Raw genomic sequence first — 20,989 nt, forward strand, 5'->3', positions numbered from 1 at the left:
TCTCTCTCTAAAAAAATAAAAAAGTTAAAAAAAAAATACTGGGGCACCTGGGTGGCTGTCGGTTGAGCATCTGACTCTTGATTTCAGCTCAGGTCATGATCTCACAGTTGGTGGGATCGTGGGATCTAGTCCCTCGTTGGGCTCTGCACTGATAGTGCAGGGTCTGCTTGGAATTCTCTCTCTCCCTCTCTCTCTGCCCCTCCCCCCCTTCTCTCTCTCAAAATAAATAAATAAACTTTTAAAAACAGTCTTCAGTAGGTCTATAGTCAAATATACTTCTCACATGCTTTTAATATGCCACATTATTTTCTACATAAACAGTCCCTAGTGTTTAAGGATGTGTATTAGCCATGTCCTAAATGAGTTAGAAACATTGTAAACGTTTTGCCAAAAATTGGAAGAATGTTTATCTTGATATTTAGTATCAAAAGTAACTTTCCTTATTTTGAAGTTTTATTAGCCTGTAAAGATTCCTGATTATGATGTGTTCTTGGCAAATTGAGCCTTTTATCAGTAAAGCTGTCCTTTTGTGTTCCATCTGAGGCTTTTTAATGTTTTTTTGGTCTGATACTGCCTTATTTTTCTTAGTGTTTGCCTTGTCTAACTTTTATAGTCTTTTTGACCTGTCACTTTGTTTTAGGTCATGCCTGATAGCATAGTTTGAAAATTTTTTAATATGGAGATTTAACCTATTGACATTTGTTGTTATTAACCTGTTTAATGATTCCTGCCATATGTAACCTTTTTTGTTTCTTCCTTTATCCTCCCCTTTCTACTTGTATTGATAATTTGCCCTACTTTTGGGTCTATTTTTAGTGATAAGGAAGTTATACTACCTCTATTTCTGTTCTTGCAGTCAACCTTAAAAACTAGTTTGGCTAGGTATAAGATGCTAAATTGGAGATAATCTTTCTTCAGAACTTTAAAGTTGTTACTTCATTGTTTTTTAGTACCCCATGTTGGTGATATTCTAATACCACTTTGGTTCTTTTTCCTTTGTGGATAATCTGTTTTTTCTACCTAAAAACTTTTAGGATTTTTGTTGGCAAATTTCACCATGATGTGTCTAAAAATGTGTGTTATTTCAGTTCCAGGAATTTTCTTTTCTTTTCTTTTTTTCTTTTTTTTTTTTTAAGTAGGGCTCACACTCAATGTGGGGCTTGAACTCACAACCCTGATCAAGAGTTGCATGCTCTGCTGACTGGGCTAGCCGGCGGCCCCTCCAGGAATTTTTCTAATATTTCCTTCAACACACCATTCTGTGCCTTTCCTTCTAAATTCCAGATAGGTAGATGTTGGAACATCTGAATTTATATTCCATGTCATTTAGGTTTTTCTCCAAATGTCTCATCTTCCTGTCCTCTATTTTCATTGCATTCTGACAGATTTCCTTGGCTCTATGTTCTGCTTGTTAATTTGCTCCTCAGTTATGCCCATTCTAATATATAGTCCCAGACTGTCTATTAAGATGATCTCAGCAGAAACTGAGTTTTTTCTTTTAATGTTTATTTTTGAGAGAGAGACAGGGAGGGAGAGAGAGGGAGAGGGAGAGATATCTCAAGCAGGGGTGGGCAGAGAGAAGGGAAGGCACAGAATCTGAAGCAGGCTCCAGGGTCCAAGCGGTCAGCACAGAGCCCAATGTGGGGCTCAAACCTATGAAATGTGAGATCATGACCTGAGCCAACGTCATATGCTTAACCGACAGAGCCACCCAGGTGCCCCAATCCCAGACCGTCTGTTGAGTTGATTATAATAATCCTTTTTAATTTTCAAGATGTCTAATTAGTATTCTTTCAAAGCAGACTCCTTTTAAAATGACTGTGATAGCCTCTTATTCCTCTGATGTTAAAGTTTCAGTTTGCCTGGTTTATCCTGTTTTCTCAAATACTAGTTTTTCTATTTGAGTTGGGTGCCTCTCTCTTAGGGTATTAAATTTTTTTCTATGGTAGCAGTTCTCAGCAGTTTGGTCTCTTGTAAGACAGCCAAGGTATGCCTATCACTTACCTCTTGGGTGTAGGGGATCCTCGCTCCTTCTGGATGACAGCCCTAGTCCAGGCTCACTTCTCCTCTCAATGGAGTGGGAGGACTGTAGGGGCTGCTTCAAATGCACTTTTCCAGCAATAACTTGATAGTTACCCTCCTATAGTCTATAGATATATAAGAGATTCCTGATTGTCTATTATGGATATTTTGTGCTAAAGATTTTCACTGTCAAAGCGTTTGGAAGATGATTGAGGCTTTTGACAAATGGAAGATTTTATATTCATCTTTTAATTTATTTGTGGTTTATTTGGGTCTCCTACATCCTAGTTTTAAAATATGTTCCTTATTGACACTAGCTGGCTTAAACTAGCTGTTTAATATTCTGAACTTAGATAAAGGGAGTTTCCAACAAATCTTTGCACACTATACTTTTAAAAAATAATTAGAGTAGTACTTGGATTAAAGGAGAAGGGAAACAAAAGGTAAATAGTGGGGGGAAAGCAGCAAAGAAAAATGAAGCAAGAGTAAGGGGGAAAAAGAGCACATTCAGAAAAAGGTTGGTGTTTCACTTTTCTGTTTAGGAGTGAGATGCCCTGGTCCATAAGCAACTTGGCTTTCACGATTCCTGTAAGTTATTTGTGAGGGCAACTACTTCTGCTTTTGTTTTGTCAGTGCTTACCTGTTGCAGACATTATGTATTCTTTCATAATCACATATTTGTTAAAGTTGGATGATGCTGGGGCACCTGGTGGCTCAGTCGGTTGAGTGTCCAACTTCAGTTCAAGTCATGATCTCACGGTTTGTGGGTTCGAACCCCATGTCGGGCTCTGTGCTGGCAGCTCAGAACCTGGAGCCTGCTTCGGATTCTGTCTCTCTCTCTCTCTCTCTCTCTCTCTCTCTCTCTCTCTCTCTCTGCCCCTCCCCCACTTGCGCTCTCTCTCTCTCTTAAAAATAAACATAAAAAAATTAGAAAATAAAGTTGGATGATGCTGACAATAAGTTTTGGGTAAAGACATGCCACAAAGCTCTTGGACTTAGCAGCTAGAACCTGGATAACTGGAATTGTCTCCAGAACGCTTCCCAAATGTTGACTGAAGTATTCACAACTGTCCTCAGTGGGTACTACCTACGAACTCTTCTTATTGTACACAGTATGTAAGTTGGGTCCTCTAGGAAGACTCTGAGACTAAGACAAGAGTACAGAAAATTTATTGATGAGCAAACAACAGATTTGGGATAACAGTTATAATGAAGATGACAAAGTGTGTCTAGTATCTATTCTATACTATTGACAAACAGCCCAACAGAAAAATAGCAACACACATGAATAAGTGGTTTTCAGAATAAAAAAGCCTCATGGCCAATAAACATGAAAAGATTTTCAGATTCATTAATAGAGGAAAATGTAAATCAAAATAATATTGGAGTATTACTTTAAACCATGGTTTATTCAATGAACTTGGCACTATTGACATTTTGGATTTGATAATTCTTTGTGTTGGGGGGCTGTCCTGTGCATTGCAGAATGTCAACAGCATCCCTGATGTCTACCCACTAGGTAACAGTAGCAGCTACCCAAACCTACCCCCTGCAGTTGTGACAATCAGAAATTTCTCCAGACATTGTCAAATGCATCCTAACTGGTAGTCACTTCTGACTGATAACCCATTAGGTTGGCAAAAATTAGCTATCACAACTCTTGCTGGCAGGAATGGCAGGAAAGTGGATTTTAAATATAAAGTACTACAGCAGTTTTTTTGAAATTAAAAATACATAAACCTTTGGCTTAGCAATCCTACTACTGAGACTTTATCCCATGAAGATATTTATATGAAGTGACTTACATCGTAAACAGCTATTCTACATACCCATTTTTCTTCTGTGAGTTTATCACTGTTTAGTCTCTGATCTTAATCTATTCCTGAGTATTGATAAGTGTTCTTTCTTCTCATTTCAGAACTCTCTTGATAGAGCGCAAGCAGCCAAGAACAAAGGCAACAAATATTTTAAAGCAGGAAAATATGAACAAGCTATTCAGTGCTATACTGAGGCGATCAGTTTGTGCCCTATAGAGAAGAATGCTGACCTTTCCACATTTTATCAAAACAGAGCTGCTGCCTTTGAACAGTTGGTATGTATCTTAGGGTTTTTTTTTTTTCCTGTTCTTTTTGTTTTCTTTATTTGCATGATGTTTCAGTTAGTACCACTCAAATAAACCTAATAAGTTTTTTGAAGTTTTGAAATTACAGGCTTTTTGTTTTCATATCTTTTAATTACATAACTTTTTTAAGAACAGATTTGAGTTTTGCTGGTTAAAAATATAATCTAAGGTTATATATATCAGGTTCTATAAAATTAGACAATACAGGAAACTACAGTGGAGTTTTTGGTAACCCCATCCTTCTCAACAGTTTGAGGCTATTTTTTTCAATTTTTTGTTTCCATAAATATTAATAGTAGCATGCGGGGAGACCAAACTTATTACACAGAATTGTTTGTGACATTCTTTAATTGCCACTATATCTTGTGCAGCTTTTCTTAGCACATGCAGATTTGTTTTATTCTTTCTGAAATGGTATATGTAGTAGCTGTTACATGGTTGTATACTGGAGAACATCTAGTGATGAACATTTGGGTTGTTTCCTGTTTTACCTATTGCATTCAGTATTTGAGTAAATATTTTCATTAAGTATTTTTTTGCATACTTTCGGGAGGATAAAATTCTAGAAATGGAAATCTAAAGAGATAGCATCGGCACCTACTCCCAACAATATGAGCATGCTTGTTTTCCATTACTCTCGCTGACTATGTTATCAGTCTTAATATTATTTGCCATTTTTTCTCTCATTGTTTTAATTTGCACTTTTAGAAATGTTGCTGAAGTTCACTATTCTTTTCTGCGGTTATTGGGCATTTGTAGTCTCCGCATTTTTTTGTTCAACGAAATATTACTGACTATCTTCCTATACAGAAGGTTGCTATGGTACAAGCTGGGTCTATAAAAGCAAATCATTATGCATAGAACTCAAGAATAGCTAAACAATGAACTATTTAAATGACATTTTCACAAATGCTTTAAATAATTAACATGATTCAGTAATAAAAAAATGACTAGAGATGGGATTGGTGCATAAAACAGTAGAGGAGACAGTGTTACAAATAGAGGAAACGGTGTGTATAATTGCTCTGAGGCAGGAAAGAGTTTGGTGTGATTAAAGAATTATAAAGGATCCTGGAGTATAGAGAGATGCAATTGGAGAGGCAGCAGAGGGCAGATGAGACAAAGTCTACAGCGGTAAGGAGTTTGGATTTGATTCTGAGTGTAATGGCAAATATTTAAGGGTTTTAAGTAAGGCAGGGACATCCTCTAAAATTGCTTTCAATGTTCTGTCAAGAATATATTGTAGGGAGGCAAGAGTGGAGATGGGGACACCAAGTAAGGATGTTGCTGAGGCAGCCTATGTGAAACATGAAGTAAGCTGAGACCAACAAGTTGCTGTTATATTGGATATGAAGGGTGAAGAAAAGCAGGAATGTAAATAATAGTGGAATGGGGAAGGAGTGAGACAGCTACATAGAAGTTGAATTGAGAAATGTCTCTTTTGGGAGTCATCTAATTTTCTATTTTATATAATGCCAGGATGTTAGATGTGGTCACCTAGGGTGAGAGAAGAGATGAGACCTTGAGGACTCAGGTGGAGGGGAAGAATTTAGCAAAGGGAATTGAGAAGGAGCAGCCAGTGAAGTAGGTAGAAATCAATTAGAGCGGCAGTTCTTTGGAGGTTTGGCAATAAAGAGGAACCAAGAAATGGGGTAGTAGCTGCAGGGAATTATGGACGCAAAGGAGGGTTTTTAAAAGATGGAAAATAACTAGAGTAAGTGGTTTTTTTTCGTTTTCTTTTTTTTTTATATGCTCATGGGAATGATTCAGTAGAGATGTAGATTGATGTAGAGGTGAAATAGCTAACAAAGTAAAATCTTTGAAGTGGAGAGAGTATGGATCCAGCTCACAAGTGGAGGATTGGCCTTTGATGAAGAGGGGTGCTTCCTCAGTTTTAACAGGAGGGAAGGAGATGATAGGAGCACAGAGATGCAGGTAGGTTTGTAGATTTGGTGGTAGAAAGATGGCCTAAGTATGTCCTTTGCCTGTTTTTGAAAATCAGGTTGCTTTTCTTTATTTACAGGTATTTACAGAGCTGTTGTAATATACTGTGGATCTTAACTCTTTTTATGTATTGGGAATATTTTTGTGTGTTGTGAGACTTAACACTCAGCCTGTTAAGTTTCGAAAAGTAATTTCTGTTGAACAGCGATTCCTTTAGTGTGACTTTTTTTAATACTTTCAATTACAGCAAAAATGGAAAGAGGTGGCACAAGATTGTACAAAGGCTGTTGAACTTAATCCCAAATATGTGAAAGCTCTCTTTAGACGTGCAAAAGCCCACGAGAAGCTAGACAATAAGAAGGAATGTTTAGAAGGTGAGGGTATTTTTGTGTTTACATACGAAAATTATATAAGGCTTTGTAGTCATTGGTAAGTTTATATGAAGTAGAGAAATCACTTGTATTTAAAAGTTAGATTCTTCCCCAACTGAGAATTTGTTTTCTAATTTAAATTGAGATTTCTGATACTTGAGTATTGTTTCTGTTCTCAATTATGGGACTAAATTAGTATTAAGATTTGAAGTTTATATACCATACATTTTTAACTTGGCAATTAATGAGCATCAGTGTAATTCCATGATAAAGAAATCAGAAAAGAGGTTTTAGTAAGTGATAGTGTTGCTAAGATTCTACATATTTTCAGTTAATGTCCTATATAAACATGAAATAATTTTCAGATGAGTCATTAAAGAAAACATTTGTATTTTTGTGCTTGGTATTTTCAAACATTATTTTATACCCAATTGGAAATTATGTATTTGGTACAAAGCATCAGGTGAATTTGCCATTCTGAGTAAATTCTGTAAGTAAATATTCTGCAGCCTCTAATTGGCCATATCTGCTTCTAAAACTCCAATTAGAATATAGGCTACTGGCTTATTTTAACGTACATTTTTGTGGGTGATGTGGAGCTAAACCAAAGTGATTTCTACAAGCTAAATCTGCTTTAAAAGCATCAATAATCAGGTTTAGCCATAATTACTTTTTAAAATAACATTATTTAAAAGGAAAAATCCATTTTATTTTTAAAAGTCTGGATTACCAAGTGAGAGTGGTTTAGAGAACATTTTAGAAAAATTTGAGGTTTTGTGGTGGTGTGTATTTTGGTGATAGGTAGAAGGACTGTTGCTTTGGAAAAAGAGAATTCTGAGTTTTGAGCCAGCCCTTGAAGTTATTACCAGTTAATAATTGGCAGAAAGCTGATTAAGTGGATTTTAGATAGGTGGACTGAGATGGGAAAAAGACATTGACTTTGGCATTAGCCAGGTTATCCGGGGAACATATGAACAGATTGACTTGTTTGGAGGAGCAAAGATTTGGAATTCTGAGAAATTGAATTCAGAAAGAGTGGGAACAGCCAATGCTTGAATACTCTAAAAGGTTGAGAGGTTCAGGAACCACTGATCTTTTAAATTTCAAACCACTTTATCTTGAGCTGTGGCATAACCAGATGAAAATGGTATTTTGAAGCAGATTTAATTGAGAGCTCCCTGGCAAGATGGCTTTGGACACAAGGAATAACTTGTGAGGTCTATAAAAAGAATCAGACATGAGAAAGCCACATTACATTGATAAGGCCTTTAGGTGCTGGGCACAAGGGAGTCTTCCTGGATTCTTCATTTATTTACTATGTAGAATGTGAGGGTGGTAAGAAACATCACAAACCATACAGGATAGTTCCTTGGATTTCACAGGTGAGAAGAGTGAATAACCAGAGAAGTGGAATGAATTTCTGAGTTTCGAGTTTGAGTTATAGAGTATATAAAACTAAAGTGTTGAGAAGCAAATTATTGGAAATGGAATTGATAGCTACATCAGGCCATCAATTTGGTTTGGCTTTCTGTGGTACATGGTGCCCATTTGATGCTGCTAATCATCTTTGCAATAATTTTATACTTTTGTTTTTTCCATCATCTCTAGATGTCACTGCTGTGTGTATACTAGAAGGGTTCCAAAATCAACAAAGCATGCTGTTAGCTGATAAAGTTCTTAAACTTCTTGGAAAAGAGAAAGCCAAAGAAAAATATAAGGTAAATCTAAGTTGGTTAATAGAGGGGATATACATTGTGAAGAGTCATTTTAATTTACACTGCTTGGGGTGCCTGGGTGGCGCAGTCAGTTAAGCGTCCGACTTCAGCCAGGTCACGATCTCGCGGTCCGTGAGTTCGAGCCCCGCGTCAGGCTCTGGGCTGATGGCTCAGAGCCTGGAGCCTGTTTCTGATTCTGTGTCTCCCTCTCTCTCTGCCCCTCCCCCGTTCATGCTCTGTCTCTCTCTGTCCCAAAAATAAATAAAAAACGTTGAAAAAAAAAAATTAAAAAAAAAAATTTACACTGCTTGAACTTGGGCATGATGGCAGTGGTAACAACTGAAATTAGATCTGTGTTACACTTCTTTTTCTGTAATATTGGGCTTTTGTGGCTTATCTTTTTAAAAGAAGAATGTAGGCTATATGCAATATTGTATCTGGAGAATACTGAAAGAATTCATCTGTATTAGAGGTTGCCAAACAAAGCCTATGGACCGCATCCAGTCTGCCACCTGTTTGTATAAAATTTTTTTGGAACACAGCACTCAGCCATCATTTTTGGCTGCTTTTAAGCTAAAACAGCAGAGTGAGGTGGTTGTGACAGGGACTGCATGGCCTGTAAAGCCTAAAATACTTACTATCTGGTCTTTTATAGAAACAATTTGCCAGGCCCTGTCTATATCATTAAAGGTATATTTTTAAGCATATACTGTATAAATTGGCATTGGTTTTAAGCAGTCTGTAACAGATAATTTAATTCAAGAAGCCTTATTGAACAAAACTCCATGGTGGCCATTTTAGAAATCAATGGTCCTTGGGGCGCCTGGGTGGCGCAGTCGGTTAAGCGTCCGACTTCAGCCAGGTCACGATCTCACGGTCCATGAGTTCGAGCCCCGCGTCGGGCTCTGGGCTGATGGCTCAGAGCCTGGAGCCTGTTTCCAATTCTGTCTCCCTCTCTCTCTGCCCCTCCCCCATTCATGCTCTGTCTCTCTCTGTCCCAAAAATAAATAAACGTTGAAAAAAAAAAAAAAAAAAAAAACTTTAAAAAAAAGAAATCAATGGTCCTTGCCCTTACAGAATTACAGTTTAGTGAGAGAGACCATTAATAAGTATAAAAGGCATGATGTGGGGAAGTGTCATGAGGGATAGAAGTAGTGTCATGGGATTACCACAGGCATCACTAAATATCTGTCACTGGAAAATTTCTGCTAAACTTCAGTAATATCAAGGTAATTGTTCCTTTTTTCTTTAAGAATAATGTTTCCCTTAAGTTGATTTTAATAAGCTGTGTGTTTTTTAAATTTTACACCCCTGAATATTAGCTGAGTTAAACAGTTAAAATGGGTTTCTTCACTGCAGGACTTTCATGTGCTAGGATATGTTGTGAATCTTGGAGAGGAGTATAGCTGTAGTTGTTCTCGGTCTCTTTAAACTGTGCTTTTTTTCCCCTTGAGCATTTCCTAGAACTGGGATTCCTCACAGCACTGTAAAATATCATTTAATAGTCTCACAACCTTGAGGGAGCCTAATTTCCTTGTGTATATTTATAATGTTATTGTGGAGTGATTATATTGGTTGGTCTTCAGGGTGCTCAGAAAATACAAGATAACCCACATTTACATAGGTTCCAAATTAGTTTCTACTTATATTTTCTTTGAAGTTTTTATTTAAGTAATCTTTACCCCCATTATGGAGCTTGAACTCACAACCCCGAGATCAAGAGTCGTATGCTCTTGTGACTGAGACAGCCAGGAGCCTCTCCACTGTTCATATGCTACCTTTGTACATCACAAAATACTTTTCATGTTATTGTTTTTATTTCTACAACAGCCCTATGAGAAAAATAAGGCGAGTATATTTGTTGCCATTTTACAGATAAGAAAACTGAAAGTGACATGTGCAGGGTCACATGGCTAATTAGTGGCACAGCTGGAACTTGTATCTTATTCCTTTGTTACTTAAGCCCATCACTTCCATTGTATTTATTTTAAATGTGTAATTCTGTGTGGAAGGCAGGAAGATACCTTTTCCAAGCTGAAATAGTAAACTAAAAGTAATGATTTAGTCTGTCTTCAGCAACTGCTATTTAAAGTGGCAAATGATTGCCACTATATATTCCTATACAATCTTTAGTGAAATACTGAAGTTAAGCATACTTGTCATTTGATGGGTGACCAATTGATTTACAGTATTAACCTGTATAATCCTAAATGAAGACATTGAATTTCTCCCATAAAAATAGGGCTTTCCCTGGGGCGCCTGGGTGGCTCAGTCGGTTGAGCGTCCGACTTCGGCTCAGGTCACGATCTCGCGGTCTGTGGGTTGGAGCCCCGCGTCGGGCTCTGGGCTGATGGCTCAGAGCCTGGAGCCTGCTTCCGATTCTGTGTCTCCCTCTCTCTCTGACCCTCCCCCGTTCATGCTCTGTCTCTCTCTGTCTCAAAAATAAATAAAACGTTAAAAAAAAAATTAAAAAAAAAATAGGGCTTTCCCTAAGATTTCCTTTGTCTTCTTTCCCAATCTCATCTATTCTAGATTAGATAATTTACTTACAAAGCCAAATTCCCTTGGGGTGCTGGGGTGGCTCAGTAGGTTAAGCCTCCAACTCCTGCTTTCAGTTCAGGTCATGATCTCATGGTTAGTGGGATTGAGCCTGTTTAGGATTCTCTCTCCCTCTCTCTGCCCTCCCCTGCTTGTGCTTGCTCTGTCTTCTCCTCTCTCTCTCTCACTCGCTCTCTCAGAATAAATAAACTTAATAAAGAAAAAAGCCAAATTCCTTTTTGTCCTTCTTCAAATACAAAGGCATTGAATCTACCAAAAAAACAGGAATGGTATTTATTATGCATACAATTTAAAATACCGTATTTCAACTTAAAAATCTTTGGGTTAGATTTTCAAGATAAAGGATCCAAAATATAAGGGCCCTATGGTTATGTTGTTCCCTGTACCCTCTTGAAGATTTTATCCTAATTGGACTAAAAGGAAATAATTCTATAATGGTGAATCATGTTGCCATGCCAAAAAGTAATTAAAACAAGAAATGTGATTTCATTCAGACTTTCAGTGGCATTTACTGTAATGGAGATCTTCAGATGCAGTACAGCTGGAGGTCAGATGAAAGCCCATGGTAAATGGACTTAACATTATAGCACCTGTGTAAGATGTGGTCTTGAGTGGTAAATTAAGATGCTGATCTAAAACAGAGACCAGAAGGAGATAATTTTTAGTTTTTATTGCATTTTTTAAAAATTCATTTTTAAGTAATGTCTATACCCAAGGTGGGGCTCAAACTTACCACCCCTAAGAGTTGCATGCTCTGCCAGCTGAGCCAGCCAGGTGCCCCAGGAAATAATTTTTAACTCGGCAGTTATTTGCCTCCTGTGTTTGAGATTTCACTTTCTTGGACTTTAACATGTAGTCCTAGGAGGTCTGGATATTTTACATCTTTGGAGAGGAGAGGTGTCATTTAAAACCTGCTTTGAACAACTGGGATGAGTAGCTTTACCAGTTCCACTGTCTCTTGTCCTGTGGTTTGCAGTCTGATATTCTTCAGTTATTTGAGAAGGAGATCCTAGTTTTTACAGCAGTCATTCTCAGTATTGTACAAATGTACCTGCTTCTTTGGTCGGTGTTTTCTCATTTTGAAATATTAAATGTGATTGAATTTCAGAATCGTGAACCTCTGATGCCATCTCCACAGTTTATCAAATCTTACTTCAGTTCTTTCACGGATGATATAATTTCTCAGCCCATGCTTAAAGGAGAGAAGTCTGATGAAGATAAAGACAAGGAAGGAGAGGCCTCAGAAGTTAAAGAAAAGTAAGTTTATCAACTGTAGTGTCTACGTAGTACCACATGATACTCTCAAGAGGATTCCCAGTGAGTTGAATAGTTGACTGTATTTGAATAGGGGCACTAACTTGAAAATTATCATGTAGCTCAACATACAGATGTTTTAGTGCAGGGAAGTTTATAATTTATAACTGTGAGATGCTTAGGAGTGCCCCATAGAGTGACTTTCTTCGAAGTTTTTCCTGCTTTCCTAGCCATTCTTTGGGCTTCTTGTGTCTGTTTCTGTAGAAAACTGAAACCAAAGTACAAGATGCTGTGTTTACAACTGAGGATCAAGTCATGTATGTATAGAAGTCACCTAGTCTGCTCATCCATTTATATTTATCAGTATTGTGTTTTGCTGTTAAGGTTAGCTCTCCTTTCTAAGAGAAGGTATAATATTATTACCAACATGACAATTTTTAATGAGTTGGGAAGAAAAGGGAATATTTGTTCTAGTAGCAGAGCATAATTTTGTGTCCATGGAATATTGGAAAGTTTGAGGAAACATTGCTTTTGATTTGTATGTCCCTAATTTTTCAACCAATGTTGGCCACCTTTCAAGGGAGGATACCATGTATAATTGTAGTTGATACACAGTCTTTTCAGAAAATTGTAGTACAGAAGTAAATGTTGAAGACCATGCCAATAATTTCCTCTTCGGGTTAGGGAACGTTCCTTGCTAGAAAAATTGCAGTGAAGTTAGAGTGCAGGGAATATTACCATGTAATTATAGGAGAAGTTAGCAGAGTTACAAGATTTTGACTGATAAGTTACTTGCCAGTTTTCTCTACTCAGGATATATAATGAAGGAAATGAGAAATGTATTTTAACTTACAGAGACTTACATTTGTAAGACCCCTTAAAGGTCAGCTAGTCATCTTAGAAGAATACTGATGTCACTGTATTTTAAAAATTTAGGGAACGGTGATTTTTTTTAAAGTCCTACTTAATAGAAGAATCTTCCCTTAAATTTGCTTCTTTGATATTTCCACCTATTCATTCTAGGTCTGTTTTGTAAACAACACAACTTCTGGGTGAGAGTCCTTCAGATAATTCTCTGCCTCCAGTATTGCTCCTTGACAGTGCATTTTCTACAACATAGCCAGAGTGTTCTCTACCAAGCAGAGATCAGGTCACGTCTCTTCCCTTGGCTTATGTGACCTAAACTTAATTATCTCCTAATTCTCTGTTCTTTCTGCTAGGCATAAAATAACTGTTGAGTGACATCAGTATGCCACAGGTGTGAAGGTGAATAAGACTGGATCCTTATCCATGATGCAGATCAGTCAGTCATTAGCTCATCCTTTAACATACATAAATGTCGAAGCCTGGGCAGTAACCCTCGGTTTCTGCTGTTGACTCTGCTGTTTACCTTTTCTTCCTAGTCTCCAAGACATCGAGAAAAATCCCAGTCCGCATCAGAAATCCTAATCAGTTATTCCTCCACCACCACACCACCCCATTCCAGTCCTATACTGGAATGTTAAGGGGAAGTAGATAGTTGATTAACTCTAGCATACGAAATGTTGAAGTTTCAGCATTTGATCCTTCCTTAGTAAATAATTTCCTATGTTCATTTTTATTTTCAGTTCTGGATATCTAAGGGCCAAACAGTATATGGAAGAAGAAAACTACGATAAAATCATAAGTGAATGCTCAAAAGAAATAGATGCTCAAGGCAAATACATGGCAGAAGCATTATTACTACGAGCCACCTTCTACCTGCTTATTGGCAATGCCAATGCGGCCAAACCAGATTTAGATAAGGTCATCAGTTTGAAAGAAGCTAATGTGAAGGTACATTTAAAAATGTGTGTGTGTGTGTAAAAATTGATTAAAAAAAGGGACTTACAGGTTTTCCCAAATTTTCAAATTTTAGTTGCTATTCTCCAAAAGGCTGTTTTTATTCTGGAAGGAACTACCCCTAATGATGATTGGGTCAGTATGGTGAAACTGAAACATAAATATGAGTGATGTTTATCTTTAGCTAGGAAAGGATTTTTTTTTTCTTTTTTCTATGGCATTTGGTAACTTGAGCTTCCCGTTATAGCCACTGCTTACTGTATTAGACTATATTTGGATAGGGGTAAGGGTGATATAGCAGTGCTATAGGTAATACTGTAAATAAAAATACAATAGGGAATACAAGATTATAAAATGCATTCAATAAAATAAACACATTTAATCTGAAAGATTTTTTTGTTACATGAATTAAAAAATAGGTTCTAAAAATATGATACAGAGATATATTGAAATATACCAAAAGTTTTTGTAGTTGCGTAGTTGGAACAGCTTTTTATCTTCCAGGTATTCTTATGTGTACATAATTATTTTCATAATTAAGATTTAGGGGGACCTGTTGAATTATATGAGTCTTCTACTCAGTGTTAACAAGACAAAGCTTAGCTACCAATTAACTAAAATTTCTTACTAGTTTGTTACATTTGTTCGGCCTGTTTGCTCAGTGAATTAAGTGAATTCTGTCTTTTTTCACCTCCAGATAATTCATTCATGTATTTTGTGGAATATAAAAGTTATTTTCAAGGCCTGAATTTTTAACAAACTATCTTAACTTCTTATAAACAAAAATAATTACAACTAAGTATTATTAAAAGTTCCTTTTAGAACTACCCTACGACCCAGCAATAGCACTACTAGGAATTTACCCAGGGAATACAGGAGTGCTGATTCATAGGGGCACATGTACCCCAATGTTTATAGCAGTGCTTTGAACAATAGCCAAATTATGGAAAGGGCCTAAATGTCCATCAACTGATGAATGGATAAAGAAGATGTGGTTTATATATACAATGGAATACTACTTGGCAATGAGCAAGAATGAAATCATGCCATTTGCAGCAACATGGATGGAACTGGAAGGTATTATGCTGAGTGAAATAAGTCAGTCAGAAAAAGATACTTTGTTTTCACTCATATGTGGATCTTGAGAAACTTAACAGAAGACCATGGGGGAAGGGAAGGGGAAAAAAATAGTTACAGAGAGGGAAGGAGGCAAACCATAAGAGACTCTTAAATACAGAGAACAGAGGGTGGATGGGAGGGTGGGGGAGAGGGGAAAATGGGTGATGGGCATTGAGGAGGACACTTGTTGGGATGAGCACTGGGTGTTGTGTGTAAGCGATGAACCACGGGAATCTACCCCAAAAACCAAGAGCATGCTTTACACACTGTATGTTAGCCAATTTGACAATAAATTATATTTAAAAAAAAAAAAAAGTTCCTTTTAAAATGAGGTTTTCAAATTGAAGATACACTAATAATATGATCTTTATTTTTATTTCCTAGTGATCACAAATATGTTCTGTTTTTGTTAAAATTGTGGGGGTGTTCTTATTTCATCGGAAGAAAATTTACATGTACTTTTACCTCAAAAAAATTTTTTTGGAGAAGAAACCTATTTCTTCCTTCATGACCATAACTTTTTGTTTTAATGGCAAATAGTAATAATGCTTATCATACACCCTGTACAAAGATTCACTCAAAATGTCAAAATGTGGTGTTCTCTCTCTCTCTCTCTCTCTCTCTCTCAAAAGAAAAAAAAAAGACTTGTATACTTTTAAAGGATGAGCTTTATGTTGTGTGAGTTATACTTGAATAAAGCTGTTACTTTAGAAAAACTAAATTGGAATAAACAGTAACAATGAACCTTTTCTCATTTTGGTTATGTAGCTTCGCGCAAATGCTCTCATCAAAAGAGGCAGCATGTACATGCAACAGCAGCAGCCTTTGCTGTCTACTCAGGATTTTAACATGGCTGCTGACATTGATCCTCAGAATGCAGACGTTTATCACCACCGAGGACAGGTACTTTTCTTATCAAGAGTTCTGACCTTTGTACTAAGGAATAGGATACTAGTTTTGAGAAGGTTGTCAAAAGTTTTCTTGTGTCACTTCTGATAGCGTGAACAAAGTATCAAAGTATTTCACAGTCTGGGTGGGCGTTTATGTAGTCCTGTCTTGAATATTTGTCCTTTATAAAAAAAGAAACAGAAGGCTACAATTACTGGCTTGCCGGTTTGAGTTTGTTTTTCACGTATTTCTGGCTTTTAGGTTTTCAGTGAGTAAAACATTAAAAGCATTTATTGAATATTTTAGGTTAATGCTAGAATCAACAGGATGATTTCTGTGGGCTTGCTGTAAGGAAATAGCGTCCTAAACTATCCAAACAGTACAAAAAAAATCTCTTCTGAATGGAGTTTTATAGTATTTGGTTTTTTAGTAAAAACTTGGTTTTTAGTAAAAATACATAGTGAAGGAAATCATTTCCAATTCCAGCCTTATCTGGGGAAAACCTGTCTTTTATAACCCGTTTAACATGGATGGCTTCTTGGACTACATTAGGGTGGAATGTATAGGCTACATTTCCATACAACAGAAAAGCTGAAGTTCTTTCTAATGTAGGAAAATTTTACCTAATACTTCTATCTGAAGGCTGTTAAGAGATGTTAAGATAATCTCTTAAAATTCTTGACATTTTGATCCTTACTGGTAGTGTCTTAGGATTAATTTGAAAGATACTCTTGTCTGATATGTTTGAAATTTGAAAGTAGGGATGTTTTAGTCTTCTAGGAGAACAGGTTTCTTGCTTAAGAGTGACCAAAACTGCAGTACAAAAATGGTGGGTTTAATAGTATTTAGTGTTTTTGAAAAAACTGGACACTAGTTTTTAGAATCTTTCCTTTAAATGATAGGATTTTCTAGTTCATGGTTTCTAGAAAGTAATTTTGTATTGAATACTACATGCTTAGCATTATGCTAAATTGTGGTAAGAGACACTGTATAGATAATGGTTTTTTTTTCTTCCTTAGCTGAAAATACTGCTTGATCAAGTTGAGGAAGCAGTGGCAGATTTCGATGAATGTATTAGATTAAGACCTGAGTCAGCCCTGGCACAAGCTCAGAAATGTTTTGCGTTGGTGGGTTCTACTTTCTTTTGTATTTTCCTAAACATCATTTTTATTTCCCATTGTTAACAAAAATAAGTGTTTCATTGTCTACAAAACCATCACCTATTTTTCTGCCAAAGGAAGACTACAAGAGAAAAACTGTTGGTTTAGGGAAATGGAAGTATAGTTGCTAATTGAGGTTTTGCTCCTATATTTCTCTGGATGTTTTGAGTTTATCTTGATAGATGTTTGTCCCTGATTTCATCCTCCCCTAAACAGCACCGTTCTTACTTTTCTACCATAAACTAGCACAAAAAACAAAAGCATTTTGAGGAAGTACTCTTCAGTCATACCACATAACTGCTTTCTCATCTCGCCTTTGTAAAGCTGTTAATACTCAGAAACATGAAGCTAAAAATCAGGTAAAATAAGTCCATTTCTAGTGAAATGAGGTACTTTCAGTTAGCCCTTATAGTCTGAGTCCTAAAAGAGTTTTTCTTAAAGAAATTGGGTCACAAGCACATTTATATTATGGATGAAAAATGTTACTAGATGAAGCTTTATAACACCTGTAGTAAGGTGATAATAAATTATATTTAGAAGCCACCATTTACAAAATGGAGAGCGTACTGGACTTCTAAAAGCCCTCATTTATATGCAGTGGTAACTTACACGTTAGTATGCCTTCTTCTAGATTATTAAGCATCTTGAAATTGTATAATGGCAATGAAGTCATAGTTGTACATAGCAAATGGAGATATATCCAGAGATAGTTTCTTGCAACCCTTTTAGATGCAGCAAATTAGGTTAGCAAATCACCTGCTTTTCTGGAAATAATTTTGTGATTTTTGTGTGACTTTTGTAATATGTTAAATTCCATGAGTTTTTGAGTTCTTGATTTGACAGGCCTCTTTTGATTTATTTCCACAGTATCGCCAGGCATATACAGGAAACAATTCTTCACAAATCCAAGCAGCTATGAAAGGTTTTGAAGAGGTTATAAAGAAATTCCCAAGGTGTGCTGAAGGCTATGCACTGTATGCTCAGGTAAATGTGATTTTTCATATTTTTTTAGTGGGCAGTCTTTTTTTTTTTTCTTTTTTCTTTTAAGATTTTATGTATGTATGTTTATTTTTTGAGAGAGAGAAAGGGAGACACATAATCCAAAGCAGGCCGTAGACTCCGAGCTCAGAGCAGTCAGCCCAGAGCCCGACACGGCTTAAACTCACGAACTGTGAGATAATGACCTGAGCTGAAGTCGGACACTTAGCCTACTGAGCCACCCACGTGCCCAGAACCCCTAGATGGAGAGTTACATGCTCCACTGACTGAGCCAGCCAACCAGGTACCCCCAATTACCAGTCCTTTTAAAGAACTACATTCATATGCTGAATTCCATATGGAAATCCGAAAACTGTGCTTCCCTGGTTGCAGCATCTATGAATACAAATAGCTTTGTTCCTGTTTTGATTTTCCTGGCACCAAAATGGTCTTGAATCACCTCAGGAGTGGCTCTTATGTTAATACAGTTTGAAAACCCTGGCCCTAAACTCCTAACATGGGGAGTCTGAAGTAGAGCATTTCCCTGAAGTGTTCATTTGGATTGGGTTCGCAAAATTAATTCCTTTAGGAAAATTTACCCTGTGCAATTGGTGAGAAGAATGTCCAAGGAAAGGTTTTTCTTCCTCTTTGATCATTGTTCTTTTAAATGGTTAGATAGGCTGTAACAGCTTATTTTAATTTCTCTATGGTTTGCCAACTCCTGAGCTTTCCTTGCTTTAGGATTGAAGGTGTGGAAAGTGGGATGTACATTTGAATTTTTTTCACTTTTTAATTGTAGTCTGAAGTCTCTGAGACATTACTAATTTTCAGTCATCCATTTAAATGAAAATGGTTAGCTTCTTATAGCCACAGTTAGACTTTTTCCTGCAACTAAATGATCTTGGAATGGCTGTTTTCTTTCTTAGTCTTTAAGTTGAAATTTGCTTTTGATATATTCATAAACCAGACATCTCAATACACTGTATAATATCTTCTCTTACTCTTTTTTATTCTAAATAAATGTTTTCCCCCTGACCCAAACATCACAGAAATAGGAAACATTTAAAAATGACCATCTCTGGGGGCGCCTGGGTGGCTCATTCAGTTGTGTGTCTGACTCTTGATTTCTGCTCATGTCATGATCTCCCTGTTGTGAGATCAAGCCCCATGTCAGGGTATGCCCTGAGCGTGGAATCTGCTTGGGATTCTCCCTCGCTCTCTCTCTGTCCCTCCTCTGCTCGCTCGCGCAATCTTTGTCTCAAAAATAAACTTTTTTTTTTTTTTTAAAAATGACCATCTATGGTAGATTCCTACCTCCAAACCTTTCTGAAGGTTGTTTTTGTTTTTATTGTCTTTCATGCTACCTTTAGTCAAGTTGTAAGTGCCACAGGCCATAACTTTTTTTTTTTTTTTTTTTTGTGAGGGGGATGATGACAAGATGGACTCGTGTTAGCTCTGTTCTTTAAAAGTCCTAATATCACTGCATTGTTAGGAACTGAGATTCAGGATATGAAGTACAACCCAGAAATTCTCTAAATTGAGTGTGAGGAGTGCCTGGGTGGCTCAGTCAGTTAAGCGTCAAACTCTTGATCTCAGCCCAGGTCATGATCTCACAGGTTTATGAGTTTGAGCCCCACATTGGGTTCTGTGCTGACAGAGCAGAGAGCCTGCTTGAGATTCTCTGTCTCCCCCTCTCTTTGCCCCTTCCCTGCTTGCTTGCGCTGTCTCTGAAAAGTAAACATTTAGAAAAAAAAAATAGAGTAGGAGCACCTGGTGGCTCAGTTGGTTGAGTGACTGACTTATAGTTTCGGCTCACTTTATGATCTCATGGGGTCTGAGCCCTGCATCCTGCTCTGCGCTGATAGCATGGAGCCTGCTTGGGATTCTCTCCCTCCTTGTCTCTCTACCCCTCCCCACTAGCACTCACTCATTGTCTCTCTCTCTCTCAAAAATAAAAACATTTAAAAACCTTTTTTTTTTTTTTTAAATAAAATGAATTGAGTTTGAAATGATCTTATCTCTCCTTAGAATTTCTAGACAGGATGATGAAACGTTGCTGATTACGCACAGTATTTAATTGTGAAAGCATGTACAAGATAAAATTTTATAAGATATATTATGTAAGTTAAAATAGGACAAACACACGTTATAATTGTATGACATTTTTATTGAAAGGTACACTTGGGTTTGATTAGGTTTGATTAGGAACAAACCAGAAGACGACAGTACCACCCTATCCTCATCACGGAAATGAAATTCAAAAGGATTTTTTTTAGCACAGATTTCTATAGGCAGCTAAAAGAACAAAGGCCACTGCATAGCTTTAAAGGAAACTCATACTAGGTACAGGTCTTCAGAGTTTTCCTTATTGCACATTGCCCTGTCTCTATGCCATCTTCAGAACAGCTGTGGCTTACTCGGGCTATCTTCTTATCAGCCCTAACATTACTAGTCTGTTTGCACTAAAATTTTGACCCCTCCTCTGCTTTTTACTTCACATATAATATATATGTTACTTTATACACAAATAGATGTGGTTACATAGTGTAACCTTTTTAACTCTCAAGCTTGAGCTTAGATGCTAGCCAGCTCTCAATAGTTTCAGTGTGAACTGATATCCATGTAACCAAGCCTCCCATTTCTGCCATGGGATTTGCCCTAAAATAGGTGACTGTAGCTGCTTTTTTTTTTCTTTTATCAGTCATTTTTAAGGAATCACTTTGGTAACAGTTAACACCTAATTGAATTTATTCTTCCAAACGAGTGGCTCAGTTGGTTGAGTACCCAACTGTTGATCTCAGCTCAGGTCATGATCTCATAGTCCATGAGATCAAGCCCGGTGTCGGGGTCTGTGCTGACAGTATGGAGCCTGCTTGGGATTCTCTGTTTCCCTCTATCTGCTCCTCCCCTGTTCTGTGTTTTAAAAATACATAAATGAACATTAAAAAAAAAAAAAATAAGAACTGGCACCAAGAGTGGGATTTTCTCTACAGTGTACCAGATCATCTGTTATTGTAATATCACTAACCACTTGCC

The 20,989-nt window shown here is 37.0% G+C and overlaps 2 protein-coding genes across 2 annotated transcripts in view; one reads left to right on the top strand and one right to left on the bottom strand.

Annotated features, from left to right (window-relative positions):
• Positions 1-20,989, top strand: part of TOMM70 (translocase of outer mitochondrial membrane 70) — a 34,669-nt gene that overhangs the window by 9,599 nt on the left and 4,081 nt on the right. The window contains exons 2-9 of the mRNA XM_030328925.1: positions 3,941-4,114; positions 6,336-6,462; positions 8,068-8,177; positions 11,842-11,990; positions 13,595-13,802; positions 15,696-15,830; positions 16,835-16,942; positions 17,843-17,959. Coding sequence (XP_030184785.1) covers positions 3,941-4,114; positions 6,336-6,462; positions 8,068-8,177; positions 11,842-11,990; positions 13,595-13,802; positions 15,696-15,830; positions 16,835-16,942; positions 17,843-17,959 — 1,128 coding nt within the window. The remainder of the gene's footprint in view (positions 1-3,940; positions 4,115-6,335; positions 6,463-8,067; positions 8,178-11,841; positions 11,991-13,594; positions 13,803-15,695; positions 15,831-16,834; positions 16,943-17,842; positions 17,960-20,989) is intronic.
• The window catches only part of NIT2 (nitrilase family member 2), a 56,379-nt gene continuing 46,606 nt past the window's right edge, over positions 11,217-20,989 (bottom strand). Inside the window, exon 10 of the mRNA XM_030328926.1 lies at positions 11,217-11,365. Within this exon, the coding sequence (XP_030184786.1) occupies positions 11,232-11,365 (134 nt within the window). The 3' untranslated portion in view covers positions 11,217-11,231. The remainder of the gene's footprint in view (positions 11,366-20,989) is intronic.

This window comes from Lynx canadensis, chromosome C2, assembly GCF_007474595.2.
Source record: "Lynx canadensis isolate LIC74 chromosome C2, mLynCan4.pri.v2, whole genome shotgun sequence".
NCBI classification, from domain to species: domain Eukaryota; kingdom Metazoa; phylum Chordata; class Mammalia; order Carnivora; family Felidae; genus Lynx; species Lynx canadensis.